General features: G+C 50.7%; 1 protein-coding gene across 1 annotated transcript in view; it reads right to left on the bottom strand.

Moving 5' to 3' along the window:
• Nucleotides 1–17,067, bottom strand: part of plekhg4 (pleckstrin homology domain containing, family G (with RhoGef domain) member 4) — a gene marked incomplete at its 3' end in the record, with an annotated part of 103,236 nt that overhangs the window by 31,739 nt on the left and 54,430 nt on the right. The window contains 3 exon segments of the mRNA XM_080539772.1: nucleotides 8,053–8,244; nucleotides 13,271–13,393; nucleotides 14,209–14,347. Of these exon segments, the coding sequence (XP_080395898.1) occupies nucleotides 8,053–8,244; nucleotides 13,271–13,393; nucleotides 14,209–14,347 (454 nt within the window).

Consider the following 17,067-nt stretch of genomic DNA (forward strand, 5'->3'; position numbering starts at 1 on the left):
GACTCTCCCAGCCTCCTCCCGGAAGGAAGCAGGGTGAAGAGGCCGTGGCCCGGTTCCAACGGAAATCGAACCCACAACCTTAGCGTTGTTAGCTCCACGCTCTACCAACTGAGCCACAGAGGATCATATAGATGAGACACACTGAGCTTAGACTGACGTCCACACCAGCATACTTTCTCTCAACGCTCGGCAACACGTCGCTTTAGTCTTCCTGACTAATTTGGATCTGGAGCGCGGGCGGGCGGACTAGCCTAATCTTCAATTCTTCCTTCTTCTAGCATTGTTGACTGCCAACGACCCCTGGCCCGAGCATTGATCCCTTTTTCATCTGCGATGTTTGATCTAGACAAATGTATTTGTTGTAAGTCGCTTTGGATAATAAAGGCGTCTGCTGTTTTGCCATCTGCTAAAAGGCCAAAAATGTAAATGTAAACGCTTCGCCAACACGTTGCTTTATTCTTCCTGGTCTCTGCGGATTTGGAGCGGAGGCTAGACACACACCACCCTGAACACACACAGCATCAGACTAAAGGCCTACGAGAGATGTCTCCGGATCCACGGCGGGTGGGGCTTACCTCACTTGGAGAGTGTGTGAGAGTGTGTGTGTGTGAGAGTGTGTGTGAGTGTGTGTGCGTGTGTGTGAGAGTGTGTGTGAGAGTGTGTGTGAGAGCGTGTGTGAGAGTGTGTGTGTGAGAGCGTGTGTGAGAGCGTGTGTGAGAGCGTGTGTGAGAGTGTGTGTGAGAGTGTGTGTGAGAGCGTGTGTGAGAGTGTGTGTGAGAGTGTGTGTGAGAGCGTGTGTGAGAGTGTGTGTGAGAGCGTGTGTGAGAGCGTGTGTGAGAGTGTGTGTGAGAGCGTGTGTGAGAGTGTGTGTGTGAGAGCGTGTGTGAGAGCGTGTGTGAGAGTGTGTGCGAGAGTGTGTGTGAGAGCGTGTGTGAGAGTGTGTGTGAGAGTGTGTGTGAGAGCGTGTGTGAGAGCGTGTGTGAGAGTGTGTGTGAGAGCGTGTGTGAGAGCGTGTGTGAGAGTGTGTGTGAGAGTGTGTGTGAGAGCGTGTGTGAGAGCGTGTGTGAGAGTGTGTGTGAGAGCGTGTGTGAGAGTGTGTGTGTGAGAGCGTGTGTGAGAGCGTGTGTGAGAGTGTGTGTGAGACGTATGAAGCCGTCTCGGGGGGGACGGGCCTTGGCTGCTCGCCGCTGGCTGCAGCTCAGGGCTGCTGGGAGATCGTTAATCAGGAGCTCGGTGGACAAGGCCGTGTGGAGGTGTGTGTGTGTGTCTCTGTCTGTCTGTGTGTGTGTGTGTGTGTGTGTGTGTGTGTGTGTGAGGGCCGCTGTTTATCAACGTACGGCCCGGAGGGGACAATACCCGGACGGACACACACACACACACACACACACACACACACACACACACAGACACACACACACAGACAGACACACACAGACAGAGACACACACACACACACACACAGACACACACACAGACACACACACAGAGACACAAACACACACAGACACAGAGACACACACACAGAGAGACACACACACACACACACACACACACAAACACACAGAGACACACACACACACACCTCACTGCCTCTGCCAACACTTGTCTTTACACTTCATTCACAGGCGGATTATGGCAATTTAAAGGAAACGCTGGTTCTTTTGATATGTAAAGCGGGTCTGGTGGTGCGGCGTGGTCTCATAGAGACATGAGGGAAGAATGTGCTGGAAGGAAAACGAACACAGAGCGATAAATGAAATTGACACCGGTAAAAAAACAAAAAACAAAAAACAAAAAAAACCTGTTGCTGTTTGACAACAGCGATTAGATGACAGCCAAGACGGTGTAGATTACTGCTGCCTGTTACCTGACGTCATGGTAAAGCTCTCTCTCTCTCACCCACCCATCCCTCCTCTCTCTCTTTCTCTCTCACCCACCTTCCCTCTCTCTCTCTCTCTCTCTCTCTCTCTCTCTCTCTCTCTCTCTCTCTCTCTCTCTCTTCATGGTAAAGTTCAACTGTAACAGACGTTTAAAGAATAACAGCCCTGTGGTTACACACATCTCCCAAACAGTGTCTGCCTGTCTGTCTTGGCTGTCTGTGTGTGTGTGTGTGTGTGTTTGTGTGTGTGTGTGTGTGTGTGTGTGTGTGTCTACACTGTACAATGGTCTTGGCTGTGTGTAGTCCAATGGGATGTGTGAGACTTCCCCTCCCGTATGTATGTACCCCACAACTGCATGAAGTGGTGACCCCCCCCTCCCTCCTCCTCCTCCTCCTCCTCTTCCTCCACCACCTCTCTACAGCATGACAGAACCCCCCCCCTCCTCTCCTCCTTCTCCACCTCTCCTCCTCCATGACAGCACCATCTGGAGCTCTGCACTAAGGAGGTCACTGACCATACACGCGACAGGACGGGGTCGAGGGTAGTGGATGGGGGGGGGGGGGCAGACCATGGACCACCATGCCCCCTGGCCCTCTACCCCTGTCCCCCCTCCCCCCACCCCTACCCGCGGGCCGTATCACACCACAGTCAATAGCAGATCAGTACAGCGCGCTGCACTTTAGCCACAAAGACCCCCGCCGCGCCTCACAGCAAACTGTCACTTTCCCTCCATTGATTGTTGATGGGGGGCCATGGCGGTGGGGGGGGGCTGGCTGTGGGCTGGGGGGGGCCCGGCTGTGGGGAGGACACACGTCAATACAAGCGTTTTGTCACCGAATGTGTGTCAGATGTGTCTATTGTATGTTACTCAACACAGGGTACACACAAAGGACACACACACACACACACACACCGCAGTTGTGGTTGTTTGATTAAAGATTAAATTGGTTAAGAGTGTCTTACAGGTCTTACAGGTTCTCCCGTTTTCCCAAGTGGACAACGACCCTGTCAACCATCTGTCCCTGAGACGGAGCTGTGACCACCCTGGATATGGGTCAGTCAGATCGATACGTAGATGAACACAGAGAGTTTATGGGTCACTGGAACAGATTTCTGCTCCGGCACGTTCTTCTGACTATAAAAGCCAGCAGGATAGTGTTTCTCAAACACTCAATAACCACCACTCTCTGTCCCTCTGTCTGTCTCTCTCTCTCTCTGACTCTCTGTCTGTCTCTCTGTACCACTCTCTCCTCTCTTCTCCTCTCCTTCCTTCCCCTCTCCTCTCCTCTCATCCTCCCCTCTCGTATCATCCTCCCCTCTCCTCTATCCTGTGTTCTCTCAGGCCAGGCCTGGTTGCTAGGCTCAGTCTATTCCAGTCTAAGGCCAGAGGCTGGAGTCAACACTTCTATATGAAGACAGAAGCCAGTCCCTTTCCCAGTCCCCACACACACACACACACACACACACACACACACACACACAACACACACAACACACACAACACACACACACACACACACTGACAAAAGAAAGCACACAGACACACACACACACAGGCATGCAGACATGTAGACACACACACAGAGTCGCAATATAGACAGACTCAAACACGCTGACCAAAGAGAGAGACACATACAGGAAAACTAGACAAAACTTGACAGCCATTGTCCGCCCCTCTCTCTCTACCTCAGTCAAACACGTCTTCCACGTCCTCCAGCCTCCAGTCAAACACGTGCCCCCCCCCCTGGTCCTCCAGCCCCTCCAGGCTGTGTAAATCAGAGGCCCCATACCAGGGTAATACCAGAGGCCTGACGTGCCCAGACAGCCTCATCACACAGCAGACAGATGGAGCTCACGCTAGATGTCACTCCTCCAGCAGACTCGCTAGGAAAGGCTGTGATCTACTGCCTTCCACTGCATAGCACGTAGCATAGCGCATAGCATAGCACGTTATTTATATATAACCTTTATTTAACCAGGTGACATTTCTTAGGTCTTTCTGGAGAGTACTCCAGGCAGAGGGGGCAGCGTACTTAAACACTTTTTTGCCCAGCTCAGTACGAGCATGCGGAACATGCAATTGTAAAGTAGCATAGCACGTCACATAGCACGTCGCTAGCTATGTGTGTAGAATAACAGGCAGTTGAAGGTGGTCTGTCGTTCTACAGACACACCCTAATGAACCTGATGAACCTAATCCACAGAAGACTGTCAGGCGTCCAAAAAACACTTGCCCGGCGCCTGAGAGCTGTCAGTCAATCAACTAGAGAGCAAATCCTGATTAGCATTAGCCTTAGTGTTCTTAATCCCTATTAGCGGCCACACACACACAAACCACGCATTGTTGTCATGCCAAAACACTCCTCTCCGCTGAATCAGCAAGCACAGGCCCTGGTCTGTCACTCCAATCTTCCTATTAACCCTAACCTGAAACCTAAGACTTTTACTGTCTTCTACAGTATCTGTCTGTCCCACTCTGTCTCTCTGTCTCACTGTCTGTCCCTCTGTCTGTCTCTCTGTCCCAATGTCTGTCTGTCTGTCTGTCTGTCTGTCTGTCTCTCTGTCCCACTGTCTGTGCCTCTGTCTGTCTGTCTGTCTGACCCTCTGTCTGTCTCTCTGTCTCTGTCCCACTGTCTGTCTCTCTGTCTGACTTTTACTGTCTTCTACTCGCATAATGGGATGTAAATGTAAGCAATGTAAAAAAACTATTGCAACCTGTGGAATCTCGTGCCCCCCCCCTCACCCCCACCCCGCCAACCCCCGTCATGTTAACAAGGGTCTTCCCCTACAGCGTCCCTGTGGACATGAAGGAGAATAGGATGGGTGGTGTTCCCTGCTCTTTTGGGGGGGTCATATCATCCCATCTCTGGCCCTGGATTAACATTAACACACAGTCTGTCTGCTCAACACGCCAACAGATGGCAGGAGATGTCTCACACATACACATATTATGCACGCACACACACACACGCACACGTGCACGCGCACACACACACACACGCCAGGCTCGGGGGCAGCGGAGGGGGGGGGAGTGCTATGATTATGCTAATTTTCCAAATCTGATACTGGTCGATCTGTAGGGGGGGGACAGCTGTCTCGTGGGCTGGGGGTGGGTGTGGGGGGGTCTGTGGCCTGGGTGTGGGTGTGGTCTCTGGCCTGGGTGTGGGTGTGTGTGGGGGGGGGGGCTGAGGCCTGGGCGTGGGGGGGTCTGTCTGCAGAGAGACAGTAGTCTGCACAGCTGTGTCTGTGGGGGGGGGGGGAAGAGGGGGGACACAGACACTATAGGGGAAAGTTCAGTCAGAACAGGCTGAGTACAGAGAGAGCGCTATACATAGGAGCCGTGTAGGAGGGGAGGTCAATATCCGGACCACCCATGATCCAAGAGCCCCTTTCTAAGACTTCAAATACTGTAGAGAGGAGAGCAGAAGGCAGGGAGAGAGAGAGAGAGGGAGAGAAAGGAGGAGTGATGAAGAGAGGGAGGAGAAAGGAGTGATGCAGACATGGCTGAGAGGGAGGATAGAAGACTGTAGGATCCTGTCTGACACAAACATACTGTCCTCCCGCAAGTATCGTTGCACTCAAATCACTATCACATCGCTCAACAGGGCTTCGTGATATCAGGGGTTTAGTCAGGTGGTTGTTGAGGTGTTCAGGGTTTAGTCAGGTGGTTGTTGAGGTGTTCAGTGGGTTCAGTCAGGTGGTTGTTGAGGTGTTCAGTGGGTTTAGTCAGGTGGTTGTTGAGGTGTTCAGTGGGTTTAGTCAGGTGGTTGTTGAGGTGTTCAGGGTTTAGTCAGGTGGTTGTTGAGGTGTTCAGTGGTTTAGTCAGGTGGTTGTTGAGGTGTTCAGGGTTTAGTCAGGTGGTTGTTGAGGTGTTCAGGGTTTAGTCAGGTGGTTGTTGAGGTGTTCAGGGTTTAGTCAGGTGGTTGTTGAGGTGTTCAGTGGTTTAGTCAGGTGGTTGTTGAGGTGTTCAGGGTTTAGTCAGGTGGTTGTTGAGGTGTTCAGTGGGTTCAGTCAGGTGGTTGTTGAGGTGTTCAGGGTTTAGTCAGGTGGTTGTTGAGGTGTTCAGGGGTTTAGTCAGGTGGTTGTTGAGGTGTTCAGGGTTTAGTCAGGTGGCTGTTGAGGTAGACTGGGTTTAATCAGGGTTGTTGAGGTGTTCAGGGTTCAGGGGTTCAGTGAGGGTTGTTGTTGAGGCATTCTGAGGCCAAAGTATTAACCTTTGACCTAAATCTCTGGGGTGAGGGTTAGGAAAGTCTAAGCCGGCCGAGGGGTTAATGAGTTCATGTTTTGAACTAACTGACGACCCTACAGGTTAATGTTTGTCTGGCCCTGGTTTGAGCATAGATTACTTTTTCTTACGATGACTGATGGATAGATGATTCACTTACTTAGACTGATGTACGTATCTGTTGTAAGGCGCTTTGGATGAAGGCGTCTGGTAAATGTCTAAAGTGTAATGTAATGTAGATGTGAGTAGCGTGACAGGACTGTTACCACCAGGCCCTGACAGCAGCTCAGCTACATCACACACCGGCCCAGAGGAAGACAAGGAAGTGACTGACCAGCAGTGTGATCTCACTCAAACACACACACACACACATACACACATACAGATTTAGGCATACACACACACACACACACAGTGTGTAGGCTGTCGTGAGAGACCATTCATTGTCACACCACACTGAGAGAGCTCTCTCTGACACACACTGTACTACAGAGGGACACGCACACCCACGCACACGCACACCCACCCATCCACCCTCCATTCAAACAAAGCCATTACAGCAAGGATCTATCAATCAGCCCAGAAGCCCAGCAGTTAAACCCATCAGCTGTAGTGTTCCTAGGTATAAAGGAGGACAGTTTTGCTGGTATCATAAACGCTTGAACGGTATTTCACAAAAGAGACACAAGAGAGGAATAAATCGTCTTCAGTCCCACGCTCGATTCAACCTCTCATTCAGTCAACACGTCTCAGTCAGTCCTCACCTTCCTACCTATCACCAGATCTCAGCCATCATCACCTTCGCTAAAACACCTCAGATCTGAGTCGTCATCACCTACGCTAAACCATTAGCTTACATGAGGCCTGTTTTAACGTTCTCCTCAGATGCTAATGACTGTGTTTAGAGAGAGAGAGAGAGAGAGAGAGAGAGAGAGAGAGAGAGAGAGAGAGAGAGAGAGAGAGAGAGAGAGAGAGAGAGAGAGAGAGAGAGAGAGAGAGAGAGACAGTGTTTAGAGAGACAGCCAGTCAGGTTGGTCTGGTCTGACAGCTTAGCTAGCCTGGTACTGGGTAGAACAGCCTCTCTGGGGAGGCTGGCGGAGGTAGAAATCAGAGGATGCATTCATCGTAATACACAGAATGGAATGAGGAACGCTATCAAACGTGTGTTTGAGGTTTGAGATACCATTCCTCATTTCCTCAGTCCATGTTTGATACCGTTCCTCAATCCATCCCATGCATCACAACGAGCCCGTCCTCCGATGTCTACCTCCCCCGGCCTCTACGCCGCGGGGCTGCCTCCTGGGTGAACCCCACGGTCCTTTGTCCTTTGTTCACACCCTGTGAACACATCCTAAGGTGGATATAAATGAGAATAAGAAGTTAAGTTAAGCTGTCTCCTTCTCTGGCTGGTGATTGATGTACAGGAGGCTAGCTCTGGGATGAGTCATGGCCAGCTTCCTTCCTGCTACCTTCCTACATTAATCAAACTGAGACCGTGCGCGCACACACGCGCACGCACACACACACACACACACACACACACACACACACACACACACACACACACACACACACACACACACACACGCTTCATTCACGACGTTCATTCATCCGTGCCAAAATAACTCTCTTGCAAAACGATTTGTTTTCTTCGTCAACTGACCAACTGCCAAAGCATTCCGGAACACTCACCCGCCTAAGAGTGCCAAGTGCTTTTATGTGGCTGTTTACCCTAGCAACAACACTCTGATTGGCTGACAAAAGCCAATAACGAGAAGCCTCGTTATTTCAGCAATTTCTGGTGAATAAAAGGCTCCTTCTGCACTCAATTGGAACGACTTAATTCACCCCCGGTCCTAAATCAATGACCGCCGAGCCTTCAGAAACAGCAGATGTACAGCTCTGTAGATAAGAGGTCAGAGGTCAAACATGAGGCTTTCTTCGTACCTTGTCGAAGAACTCGTAGAGGCGTACAGTCTTGTCGATGGTGTCCTTGGTGTCCTCCACGCGCTGGGAGAAGTCCTGCAGGTGGACCCAGAAGGAGCGCACCTTCACCTCGTACACCTGCAGCTCCGCCGACGACACGTCCTCCCAGCGCTCCAGACGCTTCAGCAGGGCCTCGCCGCCCTTACAGTGCTCCTGGGGGGCCAATCAGTGGAGAGACACGGTCAGGGGGGAGGGGCTATCGCAGGACTTTGCATATACCGTATTTTCCGGACTATAAGTCGCGGTTTTTTTCATACTTTGGCTGGTCCTGCGACTTATAGTCAGGTGCGACTTATATATCAATAATTCATAATCTCTGACTGACATGAACTGACATACTGTAATCTCTGACTGACATGAACCAAGGAGTAACTTCCGCTAGCGCCTCATACACGATAGAATAGCCATTATACTTGACAATGTGGACATTAAACACGACAATGTGGACATTAAACATGATGTTATGGACCTTATACACAATGTTATGGACGTTAGAAACGATATTAAAGTCATTTATTCCTTCCAGAGGCTGTTTAACGTTGCAATGTTGTACCCGCGAGTAGCATTTTGCTACTTCCGGTAGCGCTTCATACGCGATAGAATAGCCATTATACTCGACAATGTGGACATTAAACACGACAATGTGGACATTAAACATGATGTTATGGACCTTATACACAATGTTATGGACGTTAGAAACGATATTAAAGTCATTTATTCCTTCCAGAGGCTGTTTAACGTTGCAATGTTGTACCCGCGAGTAGCATTTTGCTACTTCCGGTAGCGCTTCATACGCGATAGAATAGCCATTATACTCGACAATGTGGACATTAAACACGACAATGTGGACATTAAACACGATGTTATGGACCTTATACACAATGTTATGGACGTTAGAAACGATATTAAAGTCATTTATTACCTTTTAGAGGCTGTTCAAAGTTTCATTTTTCCTCCGCGACGCCATGTTGTTAGCCCCGCGCTAGCTAGCGGACTTTACACTCGATAATACAAGTATTCCTTAACCTTTCAGAAGAAGTTTCATCGTGAATTATGTCCTTCCTGGGCTTACAAATCCTCTCATGTCTCTTCACAGTGCCAGACTAGAGTCAAGCTCAACAGGTTCTTCTTTCCCCGCTGATTCCGCCAAGCCCGTTCCCTTGAACCATGCGACTTATAGTCCAGTGCGACTTATATGTGGTTTTTTCCTCTTCATGGCCCATTTTTGGCCTGCTGCGACTTATACTCGGGTGCGACTTATAGTCCGGAAAATACGGTATATATAGAGAGAGAGAGAGAGGGAGGGAGAGAGAGAGAGAGGGAGAGAGAGAGAGAGAGAGGGAGAGAGAGAGGCCCTATGCCAGCGAGGGCAGGTCTCAGAGAGAGAGACAGAGAGAGAGAGAGAGACAGAGAGAGAGGGAGGGAGAGAGAGAGAGAGAGAGAGGAAGAGAGGGAGAGAGAGAGAGAGAGAGGCCCTATGGCAGTGAGGGCAGGTCTCAGAGGGACGTACGCAGGACAGGGGTCTAGCGTAGGACTTTGCATATACAGTGGGGGGGGCGGAGGAGGTAACCCTAGAGGTTAGAGAGGCCGGCGGCTAGCAATCGGAAGGTCGCTGGTTCATTTAACCACCACGGGAGCTGCGTGTGCCATTGAGCAAGGCGCTTAACTCCTAATCGCTCCAGGGGCGCCGACTATAGCGGACCCTGTGACCCTGTGAGAGCAAAATAAATGCCAGATTCCAACATATTGACTGACAAGTTGATTGCGTGGCAATAAAACATTCTTCTGCTTCTTCTTCTGGCAGACTCACAGATTCACAGTCAGATTGTCAGATTATCAGTCATGATTAAAACAGAACATATGTGTCCCCGATGGACCTTGTAAGACATGCTGTGGTCTACGGAAAGTATTCTGACCTCTAGACTTTTTCCATATTTTGTTGCGTTATGGATTCAATTCAAAACAGAGATTCAATCCAAATGTTTTCCGAAGCCACTGTATGTCTGACGGGGTCGACCGTGGACACATGTGTTCTGCTTTAGTGGAGCTTCGTGGGGTAGCAGACTGATGCACAGACCATATCATCACACACAAGGTTCCTGGTTCGATTCTGACCCTCGATATATCTTGCATGTCATCCCTCCTCTCTCTCTCTCTCTCTCTCATCCATCCTTCCTGTCAACCTCTACTGTCTCTCTCTATCCCCCCTCTCTCTCACCCATCCTTCCTGTCAATCTCTACTGTCTCTATCCTCCTCTCTCTCACCCATCCTTCCTGTCAATCTCTACTGTCTCTATCCTCCTCTCTCTCACCCATCCTTCCTGTTAATCTCTACTGTCTCTATCCTCCTCTCTCTCACCCATCCTTCCTGTCAATCTCTACTGTCTCTATCCTCCTCTCTCTCACCCATCCTTCCTGTCAATCTCTACTGTCTCTATCCCCCTCTCTCTCTCTCACCCATCCTTCCTGTCAATCTCTACTGTCTCTATCCTCCTCTCTCTCTCTCACCCATCCTTCCTGTCAATCTCTACTGTCTCTATCCCCCTCTCTCTCTCTCACCCATCCTTCCTGTCAATCTCTACTGTCTCTATCCTCCCTTCTCTCTCTCACCCATCCTTCCTGTCAATCTCTACTGTCTCTATCCCCCTCTCTCTCTCTCATTCATCCTTCCTGTCAATCTCTACTGTCTCTATCCTCCTCTCTCTCACCCATCCTTCCTGTCAATCTCTACTGTCTCTATCCCCCTCTCTCTCTCTCACCCATCCTTCCTGTCAATCTCTACTGTCTCTATCCCCCTCTCTCTCTCTCACCCATCCTTCCTGTCAATCTCTACTGTCTCTATCCTCCCTTCTCTCTCTCACCCATCCTTCCTGTCAATCTCTACTGTCTCTATCCCCCTCTCTCTCTCTCATTCATCCTTCCTGTCAATCTCTACTGTCTCTATCCTCCTCTCTCTCACCCATCCTTCCTGTCAATCTCTACTGTCTCTATCCCCCTCTCTCTCTCTCACCCATCCTTCCTGTCAATCTCTACTGTCTCTATCCTCCTCTCTCTCTCTCACCCATCCTTCCTGTCAATCTCTACTGTCTCTATCCCCCTCTCTCTCTCTCACCCATCCTTCCTGTCAATCTCTACTGTCTCTATCCTCCCTTCTCTCTCTCACCCATCCTTCCTGTCAATCTCTACTGTCTCTATCCCCCTCTCTCTCTCTCATTCATCCTTCCTGTCAATCTCTACTGTCTCTATCCTCCTCTCTCTCACCCATCCTTCCTGTCAATCTCTACTGTCTCTATCCCCCTCTCTCTCTCTCACCCATCCTTCCTGTCAATCTCTACTGTCTCTATCCCCCTCTCTCTCTCTCACCCATCCTTCCTGTCAATCTCTACTGTCTCTATCCTCCCTTCTCTCTCTCACCCATCCTTCCTGTCAATCTCTACTGTCTCTATCCCCCTCTCTCTCTCTCATTCATCCTTCCTGTCAATCTCTACTGTCTCTATCCTCCTCTCTCTCACCCATCCTTCCTGTCAATCTCTACTGTCTCTATCCCCCTCTCTCTCTCTCACCCATCCTTCCTGTCAATCTCTACTGTCTCTATCCTCCTCTCTCTCTCTCTCTCACCCATCCTTCCTGTCAATCTCTACTGTCTCTATCCTCCTCTCTCTCACCCATCCTTCCTGTCAATCTCTACTGTCTCTATCCCCCTCACTCTCTCTCACCCATCCTTCCTGTCAATCTCTAATGTCTCTATCCCAATGAAGCAAAAATGCCCTACAAACTGCTAAAATATCTCAAATAAACCCTATGTTATGCTTTAATCACGACTGATAAGGAATCTGAACCCTAGTCTGAGTAGTGAGCGGTGAGTCTCCAACATTGAAGCCTGCTGTACCCTACTAAACACATTATTCCTTCTTCTAGCATTGTGACTGGCAGTGGCCCCTGGTCATGGCACAGATTAGTGTGTCTCACTATGACTGATGGATAGATGATTCACTTACTCAGTCAAATGTATTTGCTGTCAGTCACTTTTGGATAAAGGCGTCTGCTAAATGCCTTAAAATGTACATTTTAGTAGATGTCTACTAAACAGATCCCAGGTTTTGGCCAGGCCTTGACAGTGACAGAGGGGCAGGTCTCAGAGAGAGAGAGAGACGGAGAGACAGAGGGAGAGAGAGAGAGAAGGAGAGAGAGGGAGAGGGAGGGAGGGAGAGAGTGAGTGAGAGAGAGAGGGGGAGAGACAGAGGGAGAGAGAGAGACAGAGAGGGAGAGAGACAGAGAGAGACAGAGACAGAGAGGGAGAGACAGAGAGAGAGGGAGAGACACAGAGAGAGAGAGGGAGAGACAGAGAGAGAGAGAGAGGGAGAGACAGAGAGAGAGAGAGAGGGAGAGAGAGAGAGGTAGAGAGAGACAGAGAGAGGGAGGGAGAGACAGAGAGAGGGAGAGACAGAGAGGGAGAGAGACAGACAGAGACAGAGAGAGAGAGAGAGACAGAGAGAGAGAGAGACAGAGAGGGAGAGAGACAGAGAGAGAGAGAGACAGAGAGGGAGAGAGACAGAGAGAGACAGAGAGACAGAGACAGAGAGAGAGAGAGACAGAGAGGGAGAGAGAGAGAGAAGGAGAGAGAGGGAGAGGGAGGGAGGGAGAGAGTGAGTGAGAGAGAGAGGGGGAGAGACAGAGGGAGAGAGAGAGACAGAGAGGGAGAGAGACAGAGAGAGACAGAGACAGAGAGGGAGAGACAGAGAGAGAGGGAGAGACACAGAGAGAGAGAGGGAGAGACAGAGAGAGAGAGAGAGGGAGAGACAGAGAGAGAGAGAGAGGGAGAGAGAGAGAGGTAGAGAGAGACAGAGAGAGGGAGGGAGAGACAGAGAGAGGGAGAGACAGAGAGGGAGAGAGACAGACAGAGACAGAGAGAGAGAGAGAGACAGAGAGAGAGAGAGACAGAGAGGGAGAGAGACAGAGAGAGAGAGAGACAGAGAGGGAGAGAGACAGAGAGAGACAGAGAGACAGAGACAGAGAGAGAGAGAGACAGAGAGGGAGAGAGACAGAGACAGAGAGAGAGACAGAGAGAGAGAGAGACAGAGACAGAGAGAGACAGAGAGAGAGAGAGACAGAGACAGAGAGAGAGAGACAGAGAGAGAGAGAGGCCATATGACAGAGGTCAGGTCTCAGAGGTACGTACGTAGGCAGCAGAGTAGAAGTCTCTGAACAGGGTCTGCTTGGTGTGCAGCTGCTCCAGAGAGTCCTCCAGCTCCCCCAGGGTCCTCAGGCGGCTCTCCCCCACCTCCTCGATCCAGTCACTCACCTGCACACACACACACACACACACACACACACACACACACACACACACACACACACACACAGACACACACACCTCATGAGCTCAGGTAGTCCAGCCATCCATTAGCACACGGTACCAATGACTGACAGCATTCATCAATCATCCAACATGTCCCAGAGTCTTGTTAACAGACACTCTGCTCGACAGCAAAGCAGATTTACACCATGTCTTAAACCCAGCGCTACACTAGAGTCTGTGTGTGTGTGTGTGTGTGCCTGTGTGTCTCTCTCACCACACAGCTCAGCACCGCTGCGGTACATAAATCACCATATTAGGCAGCAGAGTAAGTGTGAGGCGTTGTGATCAGCCAGGCCAGGGTGGAACAGAACACAACTCCTCTGAGAGAGCGAACGAGCAGCCCAGTGGATAACTAACTAGGGAGAACAGTTGCTTTCTATAAATTGTTAGCCTCGTAGCATAACTGCCAAAAAAGTCATATTTAGATATCTGCCTAAAACTCTACTCTCCTAACACTGCTGATTTACTGTGCATTATTGCCTATTGCCTCAGCCTGTCTGCTTGTTACATTCCAAAAATCACTATCTACCCAAGTCATCTCTTTGACATGACAGGCATTTTTGACACTACATACAAAGATGGCTCGGCTGACCACAAGTGAATGAGTGCATGACTTTATAGGCAATTATGCTATGAGGCTAACAAAATGCTAAAATGCTAAATGATGCTGTTAGGACATCACCCTAACCCTAACATAGAACATGTTTTTAGGACATCACCCTAACCTTAACCCTCCCCCTGAGCGTGTGGGTACTCACCTCCTTGAAGCCCTGCTCCAGGCTCTTGAACTCCATGATGAACTCCAGCTCCTGGGTGCACCTGTTGGACAGCATCACCAGCCGGTGCACCAGCTCATCCACCTGCTCGTACAGCCCCCCCACCGCCTCCACCGCATCCCTGGAGACCACACACACACACACACACACGCCCTCCGTCAGATCACCACGGCAACACACAGATACCCAGGCTCCTTCAGAACACCACTTGGACACACACACCTTCAGAAGACTGCCACACTACAATGTGACCCTTCAGGGTGAAGCTGCTTCCTGCTTCAGTGCAGACACACACACACACACACAGGATCCCCTCACACACACACACACACACACACACACACACACACACAGAGGGACCCCTTCAGAAGACAGCAACACACAGAGGGACCCCTTCAGAGACGCGCCAGGATGCTAGCAACTAGCGGCTGCTTCCTTCAGCGCAAAGACGTTACTGGTACACGCAGCAGGACCCCCCCCCCCCTGACACAACACACAGAGGCTCCTTCTTCAGCGTAGAGACGTACTAGAACACTGCTCAGGATCTCCTCACACAACAACACAGCTGCTGCACACGTCCTCCTCTGGAACGCGACCAGGTCCGAAGTCCAACGGTTCTCGGACACGGTAGCATCAGACTTTAAGAGTTTAAGACGACCATCTTGAGTGGCGATAAGTGATTTCTGTGGGATTCTGGTGTGACTAGGAAGGTCTAGGAGTGATTCCTGAGGGTTTAGCCTGGTTCCAGAGGAGTGATAGAGGAGTGAGTCTTGATAGAGGAGTGACAGAGGACTGAGTGTTGACCCCTGGCTGACCCCCCCCCTGCGCCAGGCTGGTGTGAGGTAATCAGTGACATGGGGTGTTGGAGCTGGCTGGCATCCCATTGGATGGGACACTTAGCTCGGGTGTGTCGATTGACCCGGGAGGAGGAGGGAGCGATTTGATTGGACGCAGAGGTTTGAGTGACAGGGCAGTGTGCCAGTGGGAGTCAGGTGTGCCTAGTTGGCGTGTGGGGGGATATCCACACCTCTGCTTCCACTTTCACACATACCATTGAAAGAAGTATAGACTGTGTGTGTGTGTGTGTGTGTGTGTGTGTGTGTGTGTGTGTGTGTGTGTGTGTGTACACATCTTATCTGATATGATCTTATCTCCGTCTCCAAGTGTCTTTGTACATAGTTACATAATATTGAGAGCACCACTATGTGTCACATCTGTGTTTGTGTGTGCGTGTGTGTGTGTGTGTGCGCGTGCATGGTTGTGGTTTTGTGTGTGTGTGTGTTTGCCTGAATATGTCTGTCTCTGTGTGTGTGATGTGTGCATGGTTGTGGTTTTGTGTGTGTGTGTGTGTGTGTGTGTGTGTGTCTCTAGCTGGAGAAACATTAGCCCAGGGAACCAGAACCAGACAATGACTGGACACATTGTGCGGGCCCGGGCCAGGGCTAGATGACTGGGTAACGTAACAGATGACTTCATTGCTTCGGTGGCCCAGTTCTACACTGCACTTCATTGTCTTCCAGTTACACATTCATCCTGCTTCCCCGAGAGTTCACCCAACCCACACAGACCGATTGTTGTGGCCTTTTTTAATCACTCACTCAAAGTCTCAAAGTCTCAAAGTACTAGGGACGCATGCAGGGGAGAGAGACAGAGAGAGCAACTGACGTTTTTTTAAAATCTTTTTTTAAGCCAACAATGTCAGATAAGTGATGTTCTCATGCACCAAGCACTGTGAAGACCACTGCCCCCTGCTGACAGAGATACCACACACACAATCTCTCTCTCATCAACACACACACACACACACACACACACACACACACAATGTACAATCAAATCAAGTTAATTCCATGTCAGTGGTCCACCAGCGCTGAATGGGCCTACAGTGACTCTGAGAGGCAGAAACAAAGACCTGATCCATGGTGTCATTCACATCAGAGACGAGGGAGGGAGGGAGAGGGGGAGGGAGAGTGAGAAGGAGAGGGAGAGAGGGGGAGGGAGAGGGGAAGGGAGAGAGAGAGAGATGGAGGGAGAGAGGGAGAGAGAGAGAGAGAGAGGAAGAGGAAGGGAGAGAGAGGGAGAGAGAGAAAGGGAGAGCGAGGGAGAGAGAGAGCCATTGTGCTGCTATTACTGTTTCTGCTGTCCAGGGCAACAGGGGAGTCCAGAGAGGACAGAGAGAGGACAGGCGCTGGCATTGACACACAGCAGGGGGGCTCTCCGCTCTGTTGTCATGCTAATGGACTAGCTGTGTGCTAACTGCACTGTCCTGTCAATCACAGCCTTTGTCCTGGGACAGGGAGAGGGGTTAGGGGGGGGTGTTAGGAAGCCATCCTCCAGTCCCCTCCTGTCACTCTGGGGATGGGGGGGATGTACAGTCAGGGGGGGGGGGTTAAGGTTGGATGTAGTCAGGGGGGTGTGTATGTTTGTGCTGGGGGTACAGGGAAAGTGATGGGGTTGGAGACAGAAATACACACACCTGCGTACACACACACACACACACTCACGCATGCCTGTGCACACACCCACACGTGCATGCCTCACACACACCCACACACCCACACACACGCATGGCTCGCACACACACGCCCCCCCCCCCCCCCCACACACACACACACCCTCCCTTCGGCCTAATGACTGGCGGACTGATAAGGGAGGATCGATGGTAGATAATGAGTCATCGGCTCGCGCTCTCTCTCTCTATCTCTCTCCCTCCCTCTATCCCTCTCCCTCCCTCCCTCCCCCCCCTCTGTCCCTCTCCCCCCCCCCCTCTCTCCCTGTCCCTCTCTCTCTCTGTCCCTCTCTCTCTCTCTCTGTCCCCCTCTCTCTCTGTCCCTCTCTCTC

The sequence above is a fragment of the Nansenia antarctica genome, assembly GCF_963989245.1.
Source record: "Nansenia antarctica genome assembly, chromosome: 9".
NCBI classification, from domain to species: domain Eukaryota; kingdom Metazoa; phylum Chordata; class Actinopteri; order Argentiniformes; family Microstomatidae; genus Nansenia; species Nansenia antarctica.